General features: G+C 34.7%; 1 protein-coding gene across 2 annotated transcripts in view; it reads right to left on the bottom strand.

Moving 5' to 3' along the window:
• Positions 1-24,213, bottom strand: part of EEA1 (early endosome antigen 1) — a 127,748-nt gene that overhangs the window by 8,304 nt on the left and 95,231 nt on the right. For both annotated transcript variants that reach the window (XM_021687326.1, XM_044915358.1), the window contains exons 18-22: positions 23,363-23,502; positions 15,400-15,730; positions 13,800-13,901; positions 11,835-12,029; positions 5,675-5,857 (exon numbers count right to left, since the gene is read on the bottom strand). In XM_021687326.1, coding sequence (XP_021543001.1) covers positions 5,675-5,857; positions 11,835-12,029; positions 13,800-13,901; positions 15,400-15,730; positions 23,363-23,502 — 951 coding nt within the window. The remainder of the gene's footprint in view (positions 1-5,674; positions 5,858-11,834; positions 12,030-13,799; positions 13,902-15,399; positions 15,731-23,362; positions 23,503-24,213) is intronic.

The raw sequence follows: 24,213 nt of genomic DNA, 5'->3' as shown, positions 1-24,213 counted from the left end.
CTTTTTTGTTTTTAGCAAATTTCAACAGAAACAACAGTTAGCATAAGCACAGTAGAAAGCAATATACTATAAAAAGATAGCTTGTTATGCCCTTCAGTAAGATCAGGTAAAAGAGAAAGAACACTAGACAAATCTCTTAACTCTCCTGCCTATGGAAAACATTTTAGTCTAAAATATTTAATAAAACTGAAGCAATTCCAAAACCTTTAGAAATAATCTGTAAGTATTACTGGCTAAGTGGTATTAAGGAGTATCAAATAAGAAGGGATCATATCAAACACACTCAGGAGATATATACATATACATATATATATATATAATATATATATATAAACGCACATATATGTTTATATATGTGTGTATTTATATATGTATTTGTATATGTGTGTATTTATATTTATGTTTACATATATATATATAAAATTAGGAGATATGGGGAGACATGAAAACAAACAATTTAAAAAGAGATGTAGTTAAATGCTATATTACATATACACATATGTCTTACAGGACCTATGATGTCCCTTAACATGCTGAAATCTTCAATAAACAGAAATGTTTTTGTCTTGGGGAGAAAAAAAAAAAGAAAACAACTGTATTTCACAGCTGCTAACCTGATCAAAGTGAACCAAAAGAAGAAAGTCTACCGGACACCTGGGGCTCTATTTCTGACAAGGCCACTAGCCCAGCCTCTTAACTTCCCATCTATGTGGTAGAAGTAGTGTTGCTAGTTAACGCTGCCATAGGTACTGACTGTTCTAAAGCCCAAATATTTTGCAAAGCCAAAGCCGGTGAAAAGGGCAACCTTTTTGACCTATTAGGTTTCATTCTGGGGTAGATATGGCAACAGGTGGGTAATGGAAAATGGCAGGAATCTTGCCACTTTCAGTGGCAACTGCAAAGAATCAGCAGGGAGGAAAAGGAACTCTAAGATCCCACCATCTGGAAGAAGTTCATCTTTCTTATTCTGGAGATACAGCTCCTTTGGAAAGGAGGCAGAAGATATAATCTAGGAAAGATCCCTGCTGGCTAGGCTCAGCTATAGGAAGCATTCAAAGAAAAAAAAAATAGATGAAAATTTTAAAATGAAGACCTCATTTAAGGAGTTTCTCAAGCTTCCTGAAAGAGAAAGTTTATTCCTTACAAATAAACCCAGTTCAGAAGTCTTTCTGATATGAATGAAATTTCGATTTCCCATTTAGTGTTCCAGTGAACACTAAAAACTCTAAGGCTTCTTTTCCAAAAATCCTAAAGTCACTAGTCCTTCACTGATCAAGCAGCTAAACCACTGATTGAGTGTACTCTTAAGGTAGACAGGGAGGTAAAAAATAGTCCTTGACTTAAAGAAGTTGGCTCTGAAGCCTGAAAAACAGAACCAGCATGTAAAATGGAAGCTGTACATGCTAGGAGAGCATTTGCTATGTGTCAAATGAACAGAGAAACAATGAGTGTGAGAACTCCGCCTGGAATGTGTTTACAGAAGGCTCCATGGTACATGTGGGAACTGGCATAAGCATCACAAAGGGATTTCAAGTAAAAATAATTAAAATTTGACAAAGCCTAGCCCATACAGTTCATAGCAATTATCAGCTAATAGGGGTCCTGATCTAACGCTAAAGAATACCAAGGCTTGCTAGAGCCTGAAGTTAACAGTACCCCCAATCTCTGCCCAAAAGAATTCCAAACTGCTCATGGTATAAATAACATCCAATAAAATTTTAAATTCCCAAAAACCCAGTGACTAAATGTTTAAAATCAAGCTCAAAATCTGCACCATTCTTTTCAGAAGATGGAGAGACATGTTGCTCTACCCTGTCTCTGAATATTCATCTCTGTCATTCAGTGATATCCTGCCATGCATTTTAAATATTCCTTCTATCTTTCTTGTTGCAGGCCATGTTATTTTCATCTGCTCAGCATCTCTTCCCTTAGGGAACTCCCCTCTCCTAATCAATGGTTTTGTGGGCCTATCTTTAAGCCACTTACTCACACTGGAACAGGCAAATCCCTGAGTAGATCAACTACCAACCCTGACTCTGAATACCACCATCACGTTATAGTAGTGTAGCTAAAAAGGAATTTCTGGAGTGTTCTGTGATAGCTACTGTTGTCTGCTCAACAATTTTTCCCTTTCTTCTTTCAAAACAAAACTTAAAATTTTAGTTATTACTTTTTCTTAATGTCTAATTAAATAACATAAGGAATGGTATTGGCTAAAGGTTTATATTTAATTCTAAACTTATTATCTTAGAATTTTTGCTTCACTCAGGATACAAAATTTAAGTTAAATTCCACTTCTACCTTTCTTCATCAGTAAAGAATAGCACACAGCATAGCCAATTTGAAATATCCAGTCAACAAACATAAGTATTTCATAAATATTCCAGCAGATGGGGCTAAAGGCATAGATCAGGCCAGCCTGTCTTCCATTCTACTGGTGTCTTGAAGTACACTGTCAGCCCACAGATGGCAGCCTTGACTTAGGTAGGTGTCATGTTACAAAGTTCTCAACCTCTCCCTTCTCACCTCTATGCAACAAGATCATGTAACATCCCTGAAGCAAAAGAAAAATAATGGCTGATAACCATCTCTTATTCTGGTCCATAAATATCATTTGAAGTTCTCTAGGAATTTTTTTTTAACTTCCTAAGTAGTTCCAATACTTTTGGAAGCATTAATAACAGAATTCAGCAATATTCTATTTTATATTTAAAAATCCTAGTGAAATGATGATAAAAGAGTAAAGGGCTATGAATCAGAAGAACTGAGATCTAATCATGAATCTGTTATTGTGCAACTCTGGTCCTGTCACAAACCACACCAGGCCTCAGTCTCATCTGCAAAAAGAGGCTTTGGAATAGAAGATCTATCCATGCCTCTTAATAGTTGAAAAACTCCTCAGCAGCCTTATCCCTCTGCCTTTCTCTTTTTGTCCAAACATTTGAATTTTTCTTTCATGTATAAAGTTATTAGTATCCAGCAGTTTTCAACCATAATAAAAATAGCTGTTAGCTTAGTGAAAGAATATGATCTAAGAGATCTAAGTCCTGTCACCATGTTATGCTCTTGGGTAAATAACACACCTGTATGGGGGGGAAAAAAAAAGTATGATTTCTATAGGAGTTATGCAATCAATCATTAAGCTTCATCTCCTTGATCAGCTAAACATCCTTCTAATTCATCCACATTCTCCATCCTTACTGTTACTGCCCACACCACCATCATGTGTACCTGGACTCTGTCCCCTCAGTCTCCACACTCAGCCCTGTTGCTCCACAATCCATTTCTTATCCTCAGCCAGTCACTGGCCTAAGCTATAGATCTAAGCATATCTTTTCTGTGGTCCCTACTGCCTTTAGGATAAAGTCCAAACTCTTCCACAGACCTTCCATGACTTTCAATGATGTTACAAAGAAAAAAATACCAATAATTTAAAGCTACTTAGAGAGTACAGCAAATAAGACACTTTCTAAACATCAGGTGGTATTTTTTTCTCATAACAACTCGGTGCTAGGAAAATTCTTTGACCCAAGTTTCCTATTTCTCTGTCAAATCATTAGTCACCATTGGTTCCTTCAGTTACCTTGTGGCCTGTCTGTATTCAGCCCTCCTGTTTCACCCAGTCTCTCTCATTCATATCTTCTGCTCCAACCTCTTCAATTTAAAGCCCAGTCTAATCAATTCACACCTTGATAAATGGAATTTATGGAGAAAGGGAGATAGCCTCTTAACTAATCTCCCTACCTCTAGTTTACCCGGATCCAATCCAAGCTGTCTATAAACCTCTTCCAGGTTAAGTTGTCCAAAGCACTATTTTCTTCATTTTATTTCTCTGCTTAGACTCTTCATTCCACCCCACTCCCCATATACAGTCCAACCATCCTTGCTAGGCATCTAAAATACTTCACAATTTGATCCCAATCTTTTTTAATTTAATCTCCAAACACAAAACAGCATGCTAGCCAACTGGTAACTGCCTCCTGGCTCTGCTCATTCCCACTGCAGCACCTTTTCTCAAATGTGCCTGAGTTAAATGACCTTCCTCAGGACTCTCTATATATTCAAATTCTATATATCCTTGAGAACCTGTCAAGTCCTACCTCCTTCTAAAGCCTTCCCTATAACAGCCTATGATAAAATATAGACATACTATATTTATACATATTATATATAAATAACCTGTGATTTTCAACAAAATTTTTCAATAATGTACTTTAAACAACAACAAAAAGAAACGAAAAGCATATTTCACCATGACAAAAAGAGAGAGAAAGAAAGGGAACTAGCTGAATCTTCTGGGAGAGAACACAAATGTTCCATTTACCTTAGAGAACTCATACCTTAATGCTACATAAAAATTATACTTTTTCCATATCCTGTATTTTAATAAACATGATATTTTAATCAAATAGTACTGTCAAGAAAAAGGTTTCCATATATGTTTAGATAATTAAGGTTAAGTTTACTTTGAGTTATAATCTCCTAATTCTATTCATTAAACATTCTGGTAGTCTTGGGAAGTTGACCAATATATAAAGTCAGTATTGCCTGACAAGCAACAGTAAAATTGCTTGCATTTTCACAAGTGGTTTACATTTTAAAAATCCTTAGATTTTTCTAACAGCAGTCTTTTTTATTTCTTTCATATTTTTTATTCAATTTCAATTAATTAACATACAATATACTCCTGGTTTCAAGGTTCAGGTCTTATATAATACACAGTGCTCATTATATCACATGCCCTCCTTAATGTCCATCACCCAGTTACCCCATCCCTCTACCCTCCTCCCCTCCAGCAACCCTCAGTTTGTTTCCTATGATTAAGAGTCTCTTATGGTTTGTCTCCCCCACCGATTTCATCTTGTTTTTATTTTTTCTTCTCTTTCCCTATGATCCTCTGTTTGTTTCTAAATTCCATATATCAGTGAGATCATATGGTAATTGTCTTTCTCTGACTTATTTTGCTTAACATAATACCCTCTAGATCCATCCATGTCATTGCACATGGCAAGATTTCATTTTTTTGATGGCTGAATAGTATTCCATTGTGTGTGTGTGTGTGTGTGTGTGTGTACACATATACCACATCTTCTTTATCCATTCATCTGTTGATGGACATCTGGGCTCTTTCCATAGTTTGGCTACTGGGACATTGCAGCTATAAACATTGGGGTGCAGGTGCCCCTTTGGATCACTACATCTGTATCTTTTGGGTAAATACCCAATAGTGCAATAGCTGAGTCATGGGGTAGCACTATTTTCAACTTTTTGGGGAACCTCCATACTGTTTTCCAGAGGGGCTGCACCACTTGCATTCCCACCAGCAGTGTAAGAGGGCTCCCCTTTCTCCGCATCCCCGCCAACCATCAAACAGCAGTCCTTTTTAAAAATTACCTTTTTACATAAAGATAGCAAAGTCTTTAGATAGGCTTATAATATAGCAGTTAACATATTTCCAGATTATTTTACTGTTGCAGATGTTATTTTTAAATGCCTATATTTACTATATATTTTGTAATAATATAAAACAATTTAATTTTTAAAAAGCATGTTACTCCAAAGATAATAATTTAATAGAAAACAAGCATGATATTTGCCCATCTGGACTCAAATCAGTCATTTAATGAATGTCTATAAGCAGCGTACTGAGTTTTTGTGATATATTTTACTATACCTTAAGATCTTGCCTGGTGGCAAGAAGCTCAGATTCCTTCCCATAGAAATCAGACTGAAGCTGTTTTAGATTTTCCTGACTTTTTTCACAGGTATTCTGTAGCACTGACACTTTCTCTTTCTCTGCTGCAAGTTCCTGGGCTGCTTGTATTGACTGCTGCTGTAGTTTACTCTCCAGCTCTGTCTGGAACATCCAATAGTCATTTACAACAATGTGCATATAGAAAACCACTTACGAATATAAAATGAAATCCACACAACTACAAAGAGTCCTGAGGACAAATTCAATAGCATTTATGCCCTAAAATTCTTCCTTAATAAAGAGTAACTTACTTACCTTATAGTTACAAACTTAAAGATTTACAAGATACAAAATCCAGCAAGTCCCAATTTAAAAACCAAAAAATAAAAAAGCATTAAATAAAGAAAAAAAGCATTTCACTGGGAAGTATCAATGTCTCAGGAGACTAACAACCACATTCTGATGGAAGATGCATGTGCTAGATGCTTTAGAAGATGATATAATTTAAGGTTGAACTAACAGAAATTTCTACATGAAAGAAATAAAAAAGTCATTACTGTGTTGAAGTATATCATTTCTACTCCTTGAACTTCCAGAATAACTTGGGAAATTCTACAGGTCATCTTTATTACCAACAAGGCAGAAAAAGGAAATCTTGCAAAGGTCTGACTCCTCTAAACTCTAAACTTGTCTTTAGTCTTTAAGAAGATTCAGGAGATATGTACAAATTATGACATAATTAAAATATATGTGTGCACAGTATGAAAATAAGCACTTGGCTTTTAAAATAAATACACAACTTCAATGCAACTTCTGTTGAAATGAGCAATGACCCCTGCTCCAAAATCCAATATTCATGTCCTTATCCACATCTTACTTAACCTCCCAGCAGTACTTGAAATAGCTGATGATGTTCCCTCCTAGAAACATTTTTCAACCTGGTTTCCAGAGCACCTTGTATTTTAGGTTCTCCACCTATCTCATTGGTCATTCCTTCTTAATCTTTTACTAGCTCCTCTTCTTCTGTTTGATCTCTCAATACTATAGGATCCCAGGGTTCTGTCCCTGTCCTTATTTTATTCTATACACAGTCTCTTTCTAGAAGATCTCAACTACACTCACGGCTTTAAATATCATTTATTTACAACTAACTCCTGAATTATGTCTCTAGCCCCAACCTCTCTGCCTGAACTCTGGGCTCGTTATGACCAAGTACTTCCCTGACATCTCCACTTTCAATGACTGGTGGATATCTCTCTCAAGCAGAACTCTTGATTCCTGACACTGCTCATCAAAAAGCTGCTACTTTCCCCCAATAAACAGGATCATCTATCCATTTGCACAAGCCACAAATGGAGAGTTATTCTTGATTCCTCTTTCCATCATCTCTCATCATCTAATCTATCAGCAAGTCCCGATGACTCAACTTCCAAAATATATTCCCAAATCATCCACTCCTAACACTTTAGTTCATGCTATCATCATGTACTGCTTGGACTACTGCCAACAGTTTTTCAGTGCCTTCTCTGCTTGCTCTTTTATCTCGCTGTAGTCAGACTGCACCATTCTCTGTTCAAAATTCCCCAACTGATTCTAATTATCCTTAGAACAAAGTGTATCATTCTCTACTGCCTTATAATCTATAAATTTGCATGTATATGCTTTGGCCCCTGTCTACTTTTCTGAGCTCATTTCCTATTCTTCTTCTTCTCTCCCACTATATTTAATCTATGTTGGTCTTCTGTTTTTAGAAAATACCAAGCTTGCTCTAGTTTAAGGTCTTTGTACTAGTTGTCTCCCTGGACCTTTGTTCAGACAGCTCTTGTCTTTCATGTATCAGCTCAAATCTCTTCAGAGAGGCTTCTTTGATCACCCAGCCTTTAGTAGGACTCTGTCTCATCACTGTATTTCACATCACCTGTTTAGTTTCTTCCCCAAGAAAGTGTAAGCTCCATGAGAACAGGTTCCTTGTCTGTTCATGGCTGTATCTCCAATACCCAGAATTGTGCCATGGCATAAAATAGGTGTCTAGTAATATTTCTTAAATGAATGGATGACAAATAGATTGGAGGTGGAAAAGCCTGGGATGATTATTAATAAGCTACTGTAATAGCCTGGATAGGAGAACAAAATAACCTGGACTAAGACTGTGGCCGTGGAAAATGAGAAAAGGGGATGATTCAAGAGAGCTAGGAGGCAGACTGACAGGAGGTGATGCTAATGCCTATGGAGGAAAGGGGGTTTGACCTCCCTATACGTTATCTCATAACATCCCATGTCACTTCCTTTTCATTTCCTCCAATTTAGATTCTTCATGATGAAGAATTCCTGGACATCTTTTTTCATCTTGAAGACAATACTGCTCTTACACATTTTCTTCCATAGAATACTACTTCTTTGCTTTAACACTTTTTTTTCTCACAAATCTAGTTTTCTTTCTCTTTAATCACCTTCGTGGCTAAGCCCTCTGCAAAGTCTCACTAATGACCAAAAAGGCCCTTTGGGCTCGTATTTGGGCCTTCATTATCTTTACTCTGACAGACTGATTCATTCATTCATTTAAAACAATTGCTGATGACTTTTTTGTCAAAAGACACAGTTCTCTGACCTTGAGGGAACTCAAATGCATTAGTGGGGAATTAAAAAACAAAAAACAAAAAACAGATCAATGCAACAGTTTGATAATTGCTTTAATAGAAGTAAACCCAAACTTCCAAAGGAGAATACAGGAGGGTCAGTCATTTACAATTCACCCTTCACAAACTGACCAGTTTTTGCTCTAAAATGGGTCTGATCACATTCCTCCCTTCTTAAAAATCTTTAATCCTCCAATATTAAAATTTTAAAGTGGAAACAACTATACAATATATACTGTGATTTGACTTCATCCAATTCTGTTGCCTTATCCCTCCCCTCACTTCTCCATTTACCATGCACTCCAACAGGTAACGTTCTGTAACATTTTCTAAGCTTGCAAAACATTGCTAATATTGTTTTAGCTCCCTGAAATGTCTAATTTACTTTTTTTTTAACCTTTCAAAATTATAATCATCTCCAAAAGCCCAGTTAAAATGCTAGCTCCCTAGAAAGCCAGTCAAAATTTCCATTAAGTTCTAATTTTTCTCATATTTCTGTTTAAGTTCTGGTTTCATTCTCCTTTATACATTAGTTTTTTCTTTACATACCTATTTCCTCATTAAATTATAAGCTCCTTGAGAGTTGGGGGCCCTATCCTATTCATTCTATATTCCCACAATAGATTTCAAATAAAGTTGGTGCAAGGGCCATTGACTTACTTGCAGGATCCTACTTGCAGGATCCTTGATCAGTGGCTCTCAAACAATTATATATATCCAAAATGTGTGTGCGTGTGTGTGCGTTATCTAAGTGCATGCACATACATATCTATACCCATTTAAACATTGTTTGTTTTTCCTATTTCATTGTGGGCCAGTGATAACTGTCACAGACCATCACTGCAGAGTCGACCATGCACACCAACACACTTAGATCATAGTTTGCTATACTTCCATATAATAGCCAACAACTATTTTGCTTCTATATTGCACTGGGCACAGTCCTGCATATTTTAAATACATTTTCTCAATCTTTACAACAACTCTACAACTCCAATTTATTTAGCTCAGAAAGATGACTCACTTCCCTATGACCATAAACCTAATGTGTGTCACATGAAATTTAAACTCAAATATGCCTAGCTCCAAAACTTATCCTGCTTTCCATGCTACACTGATCCTCAACAAAACCAAACTATACTTGCCTTTCAATGATTCTCTAGTTACTGTAAATTCAAAATCTAATTTACAGGGCACCTGGGTGTCTCAGTCGGTTAAGCGTCTGCCTTTGGCTCAGGTCATTACCCCAAGGTCCTGGGATCAAGCCCTGCATCGGGCTCCCTACTTAGTGGGGAGTCTGCTTCTGCCTCTGCACCTCCCCTCCACTCCTGTTCTCTCTCTGGCTCTCTCTCTCAAATAAATAAATAAAGTCTTTTTAAAAAAAAATCTAGGGTGCCTGGGTGGCTCAGCTGGTTAAGCGACTGCCTTCAGCTCAGGTCATGATCCTGGAGTCCCTGGATCGAGTCACGAATTGGGCTCCCTGCTCAGAGGGGAGTCTGCTTCTCCCTCTGACCCTCCCCCCTCTCATGTGCTCTCTCTCTCGCTCTCATTCTCGCTCTCTCAAATAAATAAATAAAATCTTTAAAAAAAAAATCTAATTTATAGAAACTGGCTATCCACCCAACACTCCCCAAAATGCCATCCTTCCCAAGGTTAAAAAGTGTGCTCCTTATTTTAGCATCCATACACTAACATAAATTAAGTATAGCCATGGCTGAATGTTTGTGTCCCCGCAAAGTTCATGTTGAAGCCCAGATCCACACTGTGATGGTATTTGGAGGTGGGACCTTTAGCAGGCCATTAGGTCATGGGGGTACAGCCCTCATGAATTAGTAATTAGGGATTACTGTCCTTACAAGAAGAAACATGAGAGATAATCTCTCTCTCAGCCATATGAAGATACAGCAAGAAAGCATCTGTCTACAAGCCAGGAACTGGGTCCCTACCTGACACCGGATATGCCAGTGTCTTTATATTGGACTTCTCAGCCTACGGAACTGTGAGAAATAAACATTTATTGTTTAAGCCACCCAGTCTATGGTATTTTTGGTAAAGCAATCCAAACTAAGACAACTATCAATAAAAACATTTCCTTTAAATCTCATAATTCTTTTAAGATCTCATAATTCTTAAGGTGTCATCTAGTCAAGCCATGCAAAGTATGGTCAATATACATTAATCATAAATCTAAAAGAAATCATACTGTAACTAATAATTTAATTAAGAAGAAAATGTGCTAAAATAGTTGGGCTTTATTTTTTTTAATTCATGAAGTTATGATGCTATAAAAATGAAGATCTGGGGAATACTTGGATATGGGGATAATAAATTTTGGGGGAAAGAATTACCACAAGATATCAAAGCATACAACAAAATATGTATTGTGATAGTTACATCCTGACTTATAATTATATATAACACCAAAAATGGACAGGCAAATTTGTTTACTCTTGTTTGTGTTATTAGAAAATTACTCTTTTGTAAAGTGACACAGCAATAGTTATACAGTGGTCAACATAAAATACCTATTTACAAGGTTAATTTTTTTCCTCTAATAATGTGATAACCAACTCTTAATGTCTTGACATATTTTGTTTGTTCTACATAAGAAAGACTTCATTTCTCGGGACACCTGGGTGGCTCAGTCAGTTAAGCACCTGACTCTTGATTTTAGCTCAGGTCATCATCTCAGGGTCCTGAGATAGGGTTGTGAGATGGAGCCCACATCAGGCTCCATGGTCGGAGGGGAGTCTGCTTGAGATTCTTTCCCTCTGCCCCTCCCCCCACAACCCCCACCCTACTCTTGCACACACACACTCTCTAGTAAATAAATAAATCTTTTTAAAAAAAGACAGATTTCACTTCTTTCTTCTTTGTTGACCAATTGACATGCACATACCAACAACAATAGTGAAAAGCTCTTTTTGTTCAAATATTAAGTACAATCCATTTGTCAACTTCTTGTACAGACAAGTATTAAAACACACTTAAGAATAAAAAATAGATGCTCAATAATAAGTTAGAATAGTTTATAAATGAAAACCATTAAGATGTAACTTAAAATATCAAACAATTATAACTATATGAAACCAACACTCCTGAATTTTTTTTAATACATACCATTTTGTGGTTTTTGTTCTTATCTTCCCTTAATAAGAACTTATTTTTAAATTCCTTTAAAATTTTCTAATGCCCTAGAAATGTTGCATAAATTATTCCCATACTATTAAGTGTTAATTATATTATTGTATAAAAAGGTAATTTTATGTCTATCAGATGATTAATTTTAAATAAAGATTATCTAAAAACATGGTTAGTGAATGGAAATCCAGACTTATATATTACATAATTAAGTGCTTTTATACATTAAAAAATACTTAGAAAAATTATTTAGAAAAATTTTGAGCATATATAAATTTTTGTTTGTTGCAACTCATCTATGTTATCATATTATTAACTGCAAAGATTTTCTTTCCATACAAAGTAAACAAATATATTACTACCTTCTGTGAAATAGCAATTTTAACTTCTCCTTGGAGTGCTTCAATTTGCTTTTTCTTCTGTTCAGTCAATTGCTTTAGCTCATTTATGTTCCCCTGAAGTTGCTGTTCTTCTTTTTCCTTTTGTTTTAAAGTATTCTGGGCCTGTACAACTTGTCCCTGAACTGAATTGAGTTCCACCTTCAACTGATGAGAAGTCTAAAAGAAAATAAAATCTGTTTAGCATTCATCATTCAATCAAGACACATTTACTGGGTGCCTTCTACACGCCAAGCACTACCCTCGGTAGAAAGTACTAAGCCTGGTGGCCACAGGTGATCAGTAGTAAACCAAAAAAACAAAACAAAACAATCCCTGCCCTCATGGAGCGTTCATAACTGATGCTATTCACTATTAGATAACATGCTGGATTAATCTTCAATAATTGTTTAATCTTACCTTCCTTTCTAACTTATAAGTATATTTTTGGATAGAGCTTATAAATGAGTTAGACTAGTATTACCTTGCATCATAGAAAATAGGAACATTAACATCAATCTTTAGGCTGCTGGAATGTCTACTGTCTTTCAAAAATATTCTCAAAATGCTAATTTAGCCTATTGGCCACAGTTAATCAGAAAGAATAGGTCCATATTAACTATGATAAAACTAAAATCATTTCTGGCAAATATGTTTAGGATCTGTCTGATACCATGCAATAGTTTCCTTATTTAGAGACCTGGGGCATATTGTGCTACTACCTTGTTTTTACAATCTACTACGATATATTTCTGTTCAAAATACAGAAGTCACACTGAGGTTCTTCTGTGGCCAAGGGGAACTACAGTGACCTCCCGCCCTTCCAGCCAAAGTCATGTTTTCATGTTTTATGCATATTTCATTATGAACCTAACTTGAGCATTTGACCATATTCAAAGTTACTTTTTAAAAGTTTCACTGCTACATATGGTTGCTTCAGCTTATCTCCAACACAAAGGGAAATGTTTTTGTGTAAAACAGGAGTCAGGCAGTGTAACAATGATGATGATTACAATATGATAACCAATGATAAAGTGATAGCTAACATTTGAGCATTTATTTTGTTATTTTATTATAAGGGTTCCAAGCACTTTGAAATATATTAACCCATTTATCTCCTATAATAATCCTATAGCATAGATTCTATTATCAGCCCCATTTTACTGCTGAGGAAACAGGAGCACAGAGAGATTAAGTAATCTGCCTAAAACAAGGCAAAACAGCATACCTAGCAAATGGCAGTCAGGATATAATCTGGACAATCTGGATTCAGAGCTTGAGCACTAAGCCACCATAATTTTGCCACTTAATGACTGGCATCTAAAACGCAGGTGGTCTTCTTTCAAGCAACAACCAGACTACAATCACATTAAGGACTTCTCGGGACTAGATTTTGCTGCTTTATCAAATCAGATCTCTAGAAAAACTGCATGCCTGGACTCTTAACTGCTAGAGGTAGGTCTTCAGAGAATAACAACTATATATAATACCCATTTATTTACTCATTTGCTTGCTTATTTTGGATGGAGAGCAATAAAAGCATTAACCACAGAAAAATCTGCTGTTATACAACCGTTAACATACCACTAAATATAAATGCCCATGAAATAAAGAGCCGTTAAAAGATTATTTCCATGGAAAGCCTATCAAGATATTTTTCTCAATCATAATAATATTCCTTAATCTAAATGATCTAGTTAAAACCCTATAGTAAGTTGACTCAATTAACTTTATTAATTATAATCCTTTATTTTGGGTCTTTCATTATAAAGTAGCTTAAATCTTTTTAGTAGTAGGTAGATCACAAATGACAATTTTAAACTTTTTTTTTGTGATCCATTATATTTCAGAGAAATAAACCTCCTTTGACTTAAGTATCAGTTTGAAATTATTTTGAAATACAGACCTTATTATTCTTTACATATTTTGTTACAGAAAAAAAAATCTTACCTGCTTCTCTTTTTCAAGTGACTTTTTCAGTTCATTCTGTTCCTTAAGTGTGTTCTCCATCTGTACTTGAAGCTGATGCTTTAATTCTTTGCAAGTTTTTTCCTAAAAAATATCAAAACTACATTATACAGTAGATATTTGTAGTAAGTTTAAGAAGTTTGATTTATATGCTTAGTAAGATCCACACATGGAAATACACTAGAATCATTGATGGTTTAGCATGGGATAGAATCATCCATTTGAGTTATGAAACAGCCAAATATTATAGCAGTAAAGGTAGACGGGCAGAAAAAGGTTAAGAGCTTCTATCATCAACCAGCAGAACACTTTGGAAACCACGTTTTTATGTCACACAATTAATTACAGTTAATTAACTTGTCATGCTATTTTAAAAGCAGAATAACAAAAGGGGCAGCTGGCTGGCTCAGTTGGTAGAGCATGTGACTCCTGATCTCAGTGTCCTGAGTTTGAGCCCCATGTTGGGCGTGAAGTTACTTAAAAAAAAAAAAAAAGCTCATAAAAGCAGAATAACAATCTTCAAGAAAATGGAAGAAAGGAAATTTTTGTAAAAGAAAGTATTAAAACAATAAAGAATCACATATTATTAAATATGTGTTTATATTACATATAAATATACATATATATAAATTCATATAAATAAAGAATAATCACAACTTAAGGGAAGATGTACATATAAGAGATATTTTCTCCAAACAGAAAGGAACATAAAAGTAACATACTAATTTCATGTATTTTTGGTGATACTAAACACTATTACTGACCATCATATTGAAAACAAAAGAATTTTACTTTTGCTGTTACTCTGTTATTCTGGGTTAAAATATTTTTTTTTGAAGATTTATTTATTTATATGAGAGAGAGAGAGAGTGAAAGAGTAAGCATGAGCGGGGGGAGGGGCAGAGGGAGAGAAACTCAAGCAGACTCCATACTGAGCCCAACACGGGTAGATTCCATGACCCTGAGATCATGACCTGAGCCAAAATCAAGAGTCAAATGCTTAACCAACTTAGCCACCCAGGCATCCCATGGGTTAAAATATTTCTGAGAATACATTCCCCCATTAAGCATTTCCTGAAACTGTGACTTTTATTCCATATAGTTTAAATATGTTTTATGGTATCTCTAAGACATGGCATTATCTAGAGTTCTAGAACACTAAGAACATTTAGAACATTCACAGAGAATTAGAAAGTTTATAGTACCAGAATTAAAAGTCATCAAGATCTTTTGATTTTTCTTCTGTTTTTTCGGGAAAGAGAATAATGTTTGAACCAGCAGCTACATTCTCTATGAAAATGTCTCTGAGGGCTAACAGGCACAGCACTCTCTCCCAAATCCAGCATCATACCAGCAATTGACAAAAACTGTATATTTAACTAAAAGTTTCCTGGGCCTCTGGAAATTCTACACACAAACACCAATATCTTTTTCTCAGGTTAAGCAATCCCAATTCTTTTTTTCATAAGAATTATTTAAAATCATTTAAATGTAGGATAAAAAGTCAACAGTGGGTTAAGCAGAAAAACCAGTACATTTTAAATAAAAATCACTTCTACCTAAGTAAACATAAACAACTAACCAAATCTAATATAGCAGATTTTCCTTTCTGATTTTCCTTTTCAAATTCACTTTTGGAGTTCTTCAAAGAATCAGAAACTTTTGATAAATTCTCTTTTGTTGCAGAAAGCTCTGTCATTAGAGTTTCTTTCTCCATCTTCACTTTTTGTAGTTCTGCTGCTGCTGTTTGAATTTTGTTATTCAATTCCTTGTGCTGCATCTTTGCATCTTGACTTAAATTTTCAATTTCTTGTTTAAGGATTTTTTTTTCTTCCTCTTGCTTGGTAAGCATTTGCTTAATATTTTCAAGGGCTTCAGATTTTTTCAGTAGATCCAACTTTGTACTGGATACTCTAAATATTTAAGAAACAATTTTTTTAAATAATGCATAATTTACCATTCCTAATTTAGCATTAAAAATTAATAATTATTTTTTAATTAATAATTGAGTTTTAAAACTTTCTTGTGTAGCTCAGGAGTAAAAATAATAATTTAATGTCATAAAACCACACAACTGAAAACACCTTAAATCTGATCTGATCATTTAACAGATAAAGATGATTTTCTTTAAGTCAAATAAGTTAAGAGTAACTTAAGGCTTAATCCAGTCTTGTCTATTGCAATGGATGCCCCCCAAAAATGTACATATAGCAGACCCTCTCGTCTACAACAAGGTTTTCCGTGTACCTTAAAGAATTTATTCATTGTGTTAGCCCCCAAGCATATAGAGAACTTTGCCTCTTTCCTTGAAAACATAAAACACATTATGTGTTTTTTAGATATTAAACTTCAAAACATGATTAACCCAGAAAGAATAAAGTAAAAAAAATAAAAGAAATATTTCATTTCGAACAGAGAAAAGACAAAAGATTTATTTTAATTCTAGAACCTAGCAGATTATACAAGAGACTTGTTATCATTTGTCCCTTAATTTAAGTTTTCTACACCTAAATGAATAAGCTACAAGAATAAGGAAATGTAGATAGAGCTTTAAGAAAGTTAAAAACTTCTACTGTTTTGATAAAATGAAATTATGCACCAAAAGAAAAAACACGTTAAAGATCAACCATTTTTAAAGTGAAAATAAAACCAGATGCAAAGTAATATTTCTTGAATGCATACTATTTCTGATGTACTTTATAATCAGTATAAATTTAATAATGTTAAAGAGAGGTTGTTAGGGCGCCTGGGTGGCTCAGTTGGCTGAGCGACTGCCTTCGGCTCAGGTCATGATCCTGGAGTCCCGGGATCGAGTCCCGCATCGGGCTCCCTGCTCGGCGGGGAGTCTGCTTCTCCCTCTGACCCTCCCCCCCTCATGTGCTCTCTCTCTCTCAAATAAATAAATAAAATCTTTAAAAAAAAAAAAAAAAAAGAGAGGTTGTTAAAAGATGCACTAGCCACAATTTGAAGTTGGGTATTCATACAATACCAGAATTACATTTAAACTTTGAAATTTTTCAACTTTTATTCTCAGAAACTTACTTTTACTTTCTAAAAGTGGCTAGAAAAGATGAAGTTAAGTGCATTCATAGGATACTGTACCTCACTGATTTTCAAAGGTCTAAATAGAAAGGTCATTATCTTTTTAATATAGTTAAAATTCCTATCAAGCAACGCTAAAATTAGAACTTGATATATATTACTATGCTACTTAACTTTCCCATTAATAATTATTACAAAATCATAAGATTATGTGAATCAAAGAAGGAAAAACAGAAATAAAGTCTTCCATTGTCACTGTAAAACTTTAATTTTAAAAAGGGCTCCTGGGTGGCTCAGTCATTAAGCGTCTGCCTTCGCTCAGGTCATGATCCCAAGGTCCTGGGATGGAGTCCCACATCGGGCTCCCTGCTTGGCGGGAAGCCTGCTTCTCCCTCTCCCACTCCCCCTGCTTGTGTTCCTGCTCTCGCTGTATCTCTCTCTGTCAAATAAATAAATTCTTTAAAAAATAAATAAATAAAATAAAAAATAAAAAGGGTACTAGAGGAAGTAATAAATAAATCCACAATCATAGTTGGAAACTTAACACCCCTTTCTCAGAAATTGACAGAACAACCAGAGGTGGGGCAGGGCGGGGGGAGGCAAGGATATAGAAGGTTAAACATTATCTGGAATGAATAAATCAAGGGAACAAAAAATACAGAATAGGGAACCTACTCAATGGTACTGTAACAGAGCTGTCTGGTGACAGATGGTAGCTACCATTGTGGTGAGCACAGCAGAACATATAGAGATCTTGAATCACTATGTTGTACACCTGAAACTAATGTATCATTGTGTGTCAACCATATTCAAACAAAAAACCCTTTCTTTAAAACACTATCAACTTGACTAATTGATAGTTATAGAACACTTTACCAACAGAGAATATACCTATGTGCACATGGAAAATTAACCAAGATAAACCATACACTGGGCCATAAATAAGACAGTTTGAAAAGTCTAAATTTTACAGAGTATGTTCTCTGTTCACAATGGAATTAAATTAGAAGTCAGTAACAGCTATCTAGAAAAGCTCCAAATATTTGGAAAGTAAAAAACATACTTCTGAATACTCCATGTATGAAAGAAAAAAATAACAAAGGATATTAGAAAGTACATTAAACTGTACAGTAATGAAAATACATTGTAGGATGAGAGTTGGAGGGAGAGTTGGATGCACTGATGTAGGTGAGCCTTGAGAAAGGGGAACCTTGCCCTGTTTTTTGGGCTGAGCCCTGGGATCAGGGGTAAGGCTTAGTCAAACCCTGGATGTGTTTACCCAGCCCTTTTTTCCTAGGTGGTACAGTAGAAATGCAAGACATCACATAAAAAAAGTTTCCATAAAGTATATAGGCAAAAAAAGACTTTAGCATTAATAGGATTCCCTACCTCAATATGAAGCCTCTGAATGAGTTCTGAACCATGAGATTAGAACATAGAATAGAAATGGGCCCATTTACATTGACCCCATTAGAAATGGAAAGAACCTTTGGGCCCACAGGGGCCTTGGGAAGAACAAGAACCAACTCAGAGGTGATCTTCATGGACTGACGATTGGGTTCCAGAAGTGATAAATTACTCAGTGGGTGATATAAGAGATCATATGTGCTCCCCAAATACCTATGCACTGGAAACTATGATGCTAACAGTGAGAAGGAATGCCATTTAAGGTATACAATGCACCTCTATATCCTCAAATTCAAAGTATCAGGACTTACTTCACTAAATGTGAAAACAAGAAATTTTTCATCATCACTCCCAAACAAGGACAAAACCATGAAGGTGTTGAACAACTTAACTATCATCAATCTGATGGGTTTTATTTCATGTCCCTGAAGGGTACCTTTCCCAGGCTCTCAGCTTTCATCTTTACTATGGAGAGTCAAAAACCTTCATACACTTGACACAGATCAAGACTGTCAACTCAGTCAGAGAGGCCTATTTGGCATTTAAAGGTAGAGTCTACTGAACTGTGACGGGTCACATGCCCTCCTTTGAAAAAAATCCAGATAAATGGAGTGGAACTGATTTTTATCCATCAAAATTCTGGTGAGTTATATGTCCACTGAAGATTTTATGGTAAACCCAATGCAAGCATCAACATCAAGAACAAGCTAAGCAAGAGACTAATTCTACCTAAGGAGTGAAGAAAGATGCCCCATCTCAGCACTTTTATGAATATATGGGATATGTCTGGAGGCACATACCCACTCTGCCACCAAGGACTTTTGAAATTTCATGTATCAATTCATCTTTTAGATCCTAATATCTTTTTTTTTCCTCTCCTTTTTTCCAAAATCAGATCCTAATATCTTCTAAACTAATGCATCCTTATACTCAGAGCTGTCATAAATAAGCCCAATTAAGCACTTAGTACAAATGGGAAAAGACAATCTTCCTCAAGGTAATTTATTCCATCTGTTGAAAAACTGTCATACTAAACTGATTTTACTAGACTACGACATGTAACTACCATCTGCAGAAACCTGACAAAATACAAAGAGGGTGAGTAACTGTGAAAATGAAACAGATACTATAAAACGTGGACAGCCACAGGGAAGCTTCCACATTAAAAAGTTATTAAAAAAAAAAAAAAAAAACAAACTAAACCCAAAGTCTAAGGAAGAAAATACTAAAGAGAAGATGAGAAATAAATGAAATAGAAAACTGACAAAATGAGGGGTGCCTGGGTGGCTCAGTCGTTAAGCGTCTGCCTTCAGCTCAGGTCATGATCTCAGGGTCCTGGGATCAAGCCCCGCATCGGGTTCCCTGCTCGGCAGGAAGCCTGCTTCTCCCTCTCCCACTCCCCCTGCTTGTGTTCCTTCTCTCGCTGTGTCTCTCTCTGTCAAATAAATAAATAAAATCTTTTAAAAAATAAAAAAGAAATAAAAAGAAAATTGACAAAATGAGGGACGCCTGGCTGCCTCAGTCAGTAGAGCATGTGACACTTGATCTCAGGGTTGTGAGTTTGAGCCCCACACTGGGCACAGATCCTACTTAAAATAAAATAATTTTTAAAAATAAATAAAGTTCTAAAAATAATAATAAAGTTCTAACCCTAAAAAAAGAAAACTGACAAAATCAAAAGTTTTTTATAAAATTGATAAACCCCAAATTAGATTGATCAAGAAAAAGAACATAAATTAGCACTATTAAGGATAATAAGAAGACATCACTACAGATCCTACAGACCTTAAAAGTATGATCTTGTGAACATAATACCAATAAATTTGAAGTTTAGATTAAATGGACAAATTCCTTCAAAGATACAAATTACCAAAACTGACTCAAGTAAAATATTAGAAAACAAAAATAGCATTGTATCTATTAAATAAATTGAATTCTAAATTAAGAAGCAACCCAGAGAGAACTTCAGGTCAGCTGGTTCATTGGTAAATTCAATAAAACATTTAAGAAATAAATAATAACCCTCACAAACTCTTTCAGAAAGGAGAAGAAAGAAAACTGTCAATTTATTTTTAAGACCAACATAACCATAATTCCAAAACCATGACAATGATATTAAAGAATACTGCAGACCAAGAGTCCCCATGAATGCACAGAAAATTTTAAACAAAGTATTATCAAGTCAAATATAGCAATATATAAAAATAATACAGGATAATCAAGTGGGATTTATCCAAGGAAAGCAAGGTTGGTTTACTATTTAAAAAAGTAATCAATGTAATTCACCATATTAACAGAATAAAGGAGAAAAACCATATGATCCTATCAATAGATGCAGAAAAAGAAGCTGATATAAAAATTTTTTAGAAAACTAATATAGATAGGAATGCCCTCAATCTGATAAAGGAATCTAGAAAAAAAACACAGCTAACCTCAAAATTAATTCTGAAATATTTCATGTTTCCAACCCAAGGCTGGGAACAGTGCAGGGATATCCACTATCTTTTTATTCAAAAGTTCACTGGAGGTGTCAGCTAACAGTAAATCAAGAAAAAAACATAAAAGGCCTACAGACTGAAGAAAAAAGAAGTAAAACTGTTGCTAATTCACAAATACCAAGATTGTCCACTTAAAATATTCTAAAAACTATACAAAACAAAAATGTGAATTTAACAAGGCTAGAGGGTAGTAACTCAATATATAAGACTCAATTGTATTTTTATACTAGCCACAAACAATCAGAAAATTTAAAAACAATTCCATTTACAATAAAATTGAAAAACATAAAAGATTTAGGATTAAATTTAGCAAAAGATATTTAAGATTCCTATTTTAAAAACAACAAAATGTTAATCAGAGATACTAAAGGAGATATAAATATTAGAGAAATACCACATTCATGGATTAGAAGACTCAGTATTCTTAAAACATTAATTCTCCCCAAATTGAACTACAGATTCACTGCAATTCTAATCAAAACCCAATAATCTGATTTATAGAAATGGATAATATTAAAATTTATATGGAAAAGCAATAAACTTAAAAGAGTCAAGACAATCTTGAAAAAGAATTAAATTGGAGGGCTGATACAACCTGATTAATAAGACCTATACCACAAAGCTACAAAAATCAACATAGGATGGTACTGGTGTCCGAACACCATATAGACACAAAGACCAAGAGAACAGAATAGAGCCCACAAATAAACCCACATATATAAGGTAAACTGCTCTGACAAAGGTACCAAAGGCCACTCATTGGGAGAAAAAAGTTTTATCAAAAAGTGGTACTAGAATAACTTAATGATGTATGGGGAAAAAAGATGATCCTGGATCCCCATCTCATACCTCTCACAAAAATAAGTTCAAGGCAGATCCTAGACCTAAATGTAAAAACTAAAACTATAAAATTTCCAGAAGAAAACATAAGAGAATTCTTTTTTTTTTTTTTTTTAAGATTTTATTTATTTATTTGAGAGAGAGAGTGAGACAGAGAAAGAGCACAAGAGGGGGGAGCGGGAGAGGGAGAAACAGACTCCCTGCGGAGCAGGTAGCCCGATGCGGGACTCGATCCCGGGACTCCAGGATCATGACCTGAGCCGAAGGCAGTCGCTTAACCAACTCAGCCACCCAGGCGCCCCATAAGAGAATTCTTCATAAACCCTGAGGAAGGCAGAGGTTTCTAGAAAAGACACAAAACATTAAACACAAAATAAAAACAAATGACAAATTGAATTCAACCAAAATTTAAAACTTCTTTACACTGAAAGACACCACCAAAAAAATATAAAGCAAAGCTGCTAGGAAAAGTCTTGATAATCTATTTGTCTGTCTGCTTAGCTAGCTGGCTATCTGGCAAAGGGTTAGTACTTTGAATATATAAAGAACTCTTACAAATCAATAATAAAAAGATCCAATGGGAAAAAAATTTTAATAGGCAAAATAATTTGACACTTCACAAGTGAAGAAACGCAAATTAAGCCCACAATAAGATACCATTTCATATTCAATAAATACCTAAAATTAAAGGACCACCAACACCAAATACTAGCAAGGATATGAAGCAACTGAAACATTCCCAGTAGGAGTATAAAATGGTACAGCTATTTTGGGAAAAGATCTGGCAGTTTTCATACATTTAAACATACATCTACCCCACCATGACCCTGAACTTTCACAAAAATGCTTATTTAAGAATACTGATAGCATCTTTATTCATAACAGGTAAAAACTGCAAACAACCCAAAAAATACCCACCAACAAAAGACTACATAAACAAATTGTAGTATATTCATTCAGTGGAACAATATTCATTCAACTACATGGATGAATTTAAAAAATAGTACATTAAGTGAAAAAAAAGCCACTCATAAAAAAGAACATACTGTATGATTTCATTTCAAAAACACACAGCATCAATCTATGGAGACTGAAATCGGGAACTGTGGTGTCTACAAGGTATTGACTAGAAGGACACCCGAGAAAACTCCATGGGTAATAAAAATGTTTGGGGAAGGGGGTGCGTATTATTACACAGAGTATATATTTACTAAAACTCAAATTGTATTATGTGATATCTGTGCATTTAATGGTATGTAAATTTTACTTCAATAATTTTTTAAAAGGTACACTGATTCTAGTGTTTCCCTTGTGCTCAGAAATACAATCTGTCAAGATGCATCACAAAGCTAAAACAGATCATTTCTTATAAGAAAGTATACATTCCCTACTTGGTATAGTCCCTCAAAGCCGAAGCCTGATTGCTCTTGGGTGATATATAGAAATACTCCTCCATTTGTTACTTTTACATTAATTTATTCAAATCAGTGAACAACTCAAAACAATTGCTTTAACCCAGGGAAATGAGTACCATATTTCGGTTGAAAAGAGACCAGATGACCCAAATTTTCAGTCCTTTCTAGTGAAGGTAAATTTAACCATATTATGATGGCTTCATTTTTCATTCATTCATATTAACATCTGAGTTTACAGAACCAACATAAACATTTAATAGATCTTTAAGCCCTGCAATAGCAAAATTGAAACCATAAGATTTTAATAGTTTATAATCCTCTCTCTTAAAGTAGTTTAGCTTACATTTCTTTCTCCATTTCAAGCTGTTTACTCAATTCTGCGGCTCTGAGCTCTAAATCTGTATTCAGCTGTCTTTGCAGTTGTAGATCCTGCAAAGCTTGTTCCTTGCTTCCTTTAACTTCAAGAGTATCGGCTTCTAGTTTCTATGGAAGAAATATAATACAGTAACAATTTTAATGTCAATAATTATCCATCTATTATTAAATATAACATTTTTGTTTATACTCAAATTGGTGTTGACATAACACACAATAATAACCATAAAATATTCATGTTATAATAAAAAACGCAGTTTCCATCTGAAGCCATTGCTGAGTAAAGGAACGATTTATCTTGGAATCTTTCAGAGGACCTACCAGCAGGCTGTAGATGTGACAGGCAGTCACTAAGTTTCTACTTTTAAAAATTAGCTCTAAAAAAGAGAATAAACTTAAAATAATTATATCTATTACTTGAATAAAAGTTTTAACTCAAGTATGAAAAGACAAGGTTAACAGGTTCACATGTGGGCCCACTTAAAATATATTATCCTTTATATTCAGTGAACAACACTCATGTAATTATAAATATTTGAAACTAAAATGCAGTTATCATGTCATCCTTCTCATTAACATTTATTGACCCTAAATATAAAGTCAGTTAAATTCCTGGTTTTGCATCTTTAAATTCTTGGTTTAGAGACTGCTGCTCTTCATAGCATAGTTTCTGTCTCATACACATACATATCATACATACAATTGTGTGTACTTTTACAAATTTACAAAATCAAGCTGTTAAGTATAAAGTTTAAGTATCGATGAGCAATGCATTTTCTTATATAGTTGTAATAATTTTGTACCCTAAATATTTTATAA

This window comes from Neomonachus schauinslandi, chromosome 5 (genome assembly GCF_002201575.2).
Source record: "Neomonachus schauinslandi chromosome 5, ASM220157v2, whole genome shotgun sequence".
In the NCBI taxonomy this organism is placed as follows: Eukaryota; Metazoa; Chordata; class Mammalia; order Carnivora; family Phocidae; genus Neomonachus; species Neomonachus schauinslandi.
The sequence above is the reverse complement of the archived record's forward strand: the minus strand, read 5'-3'. Positions and strand labels throughout refer to the sequence as shown.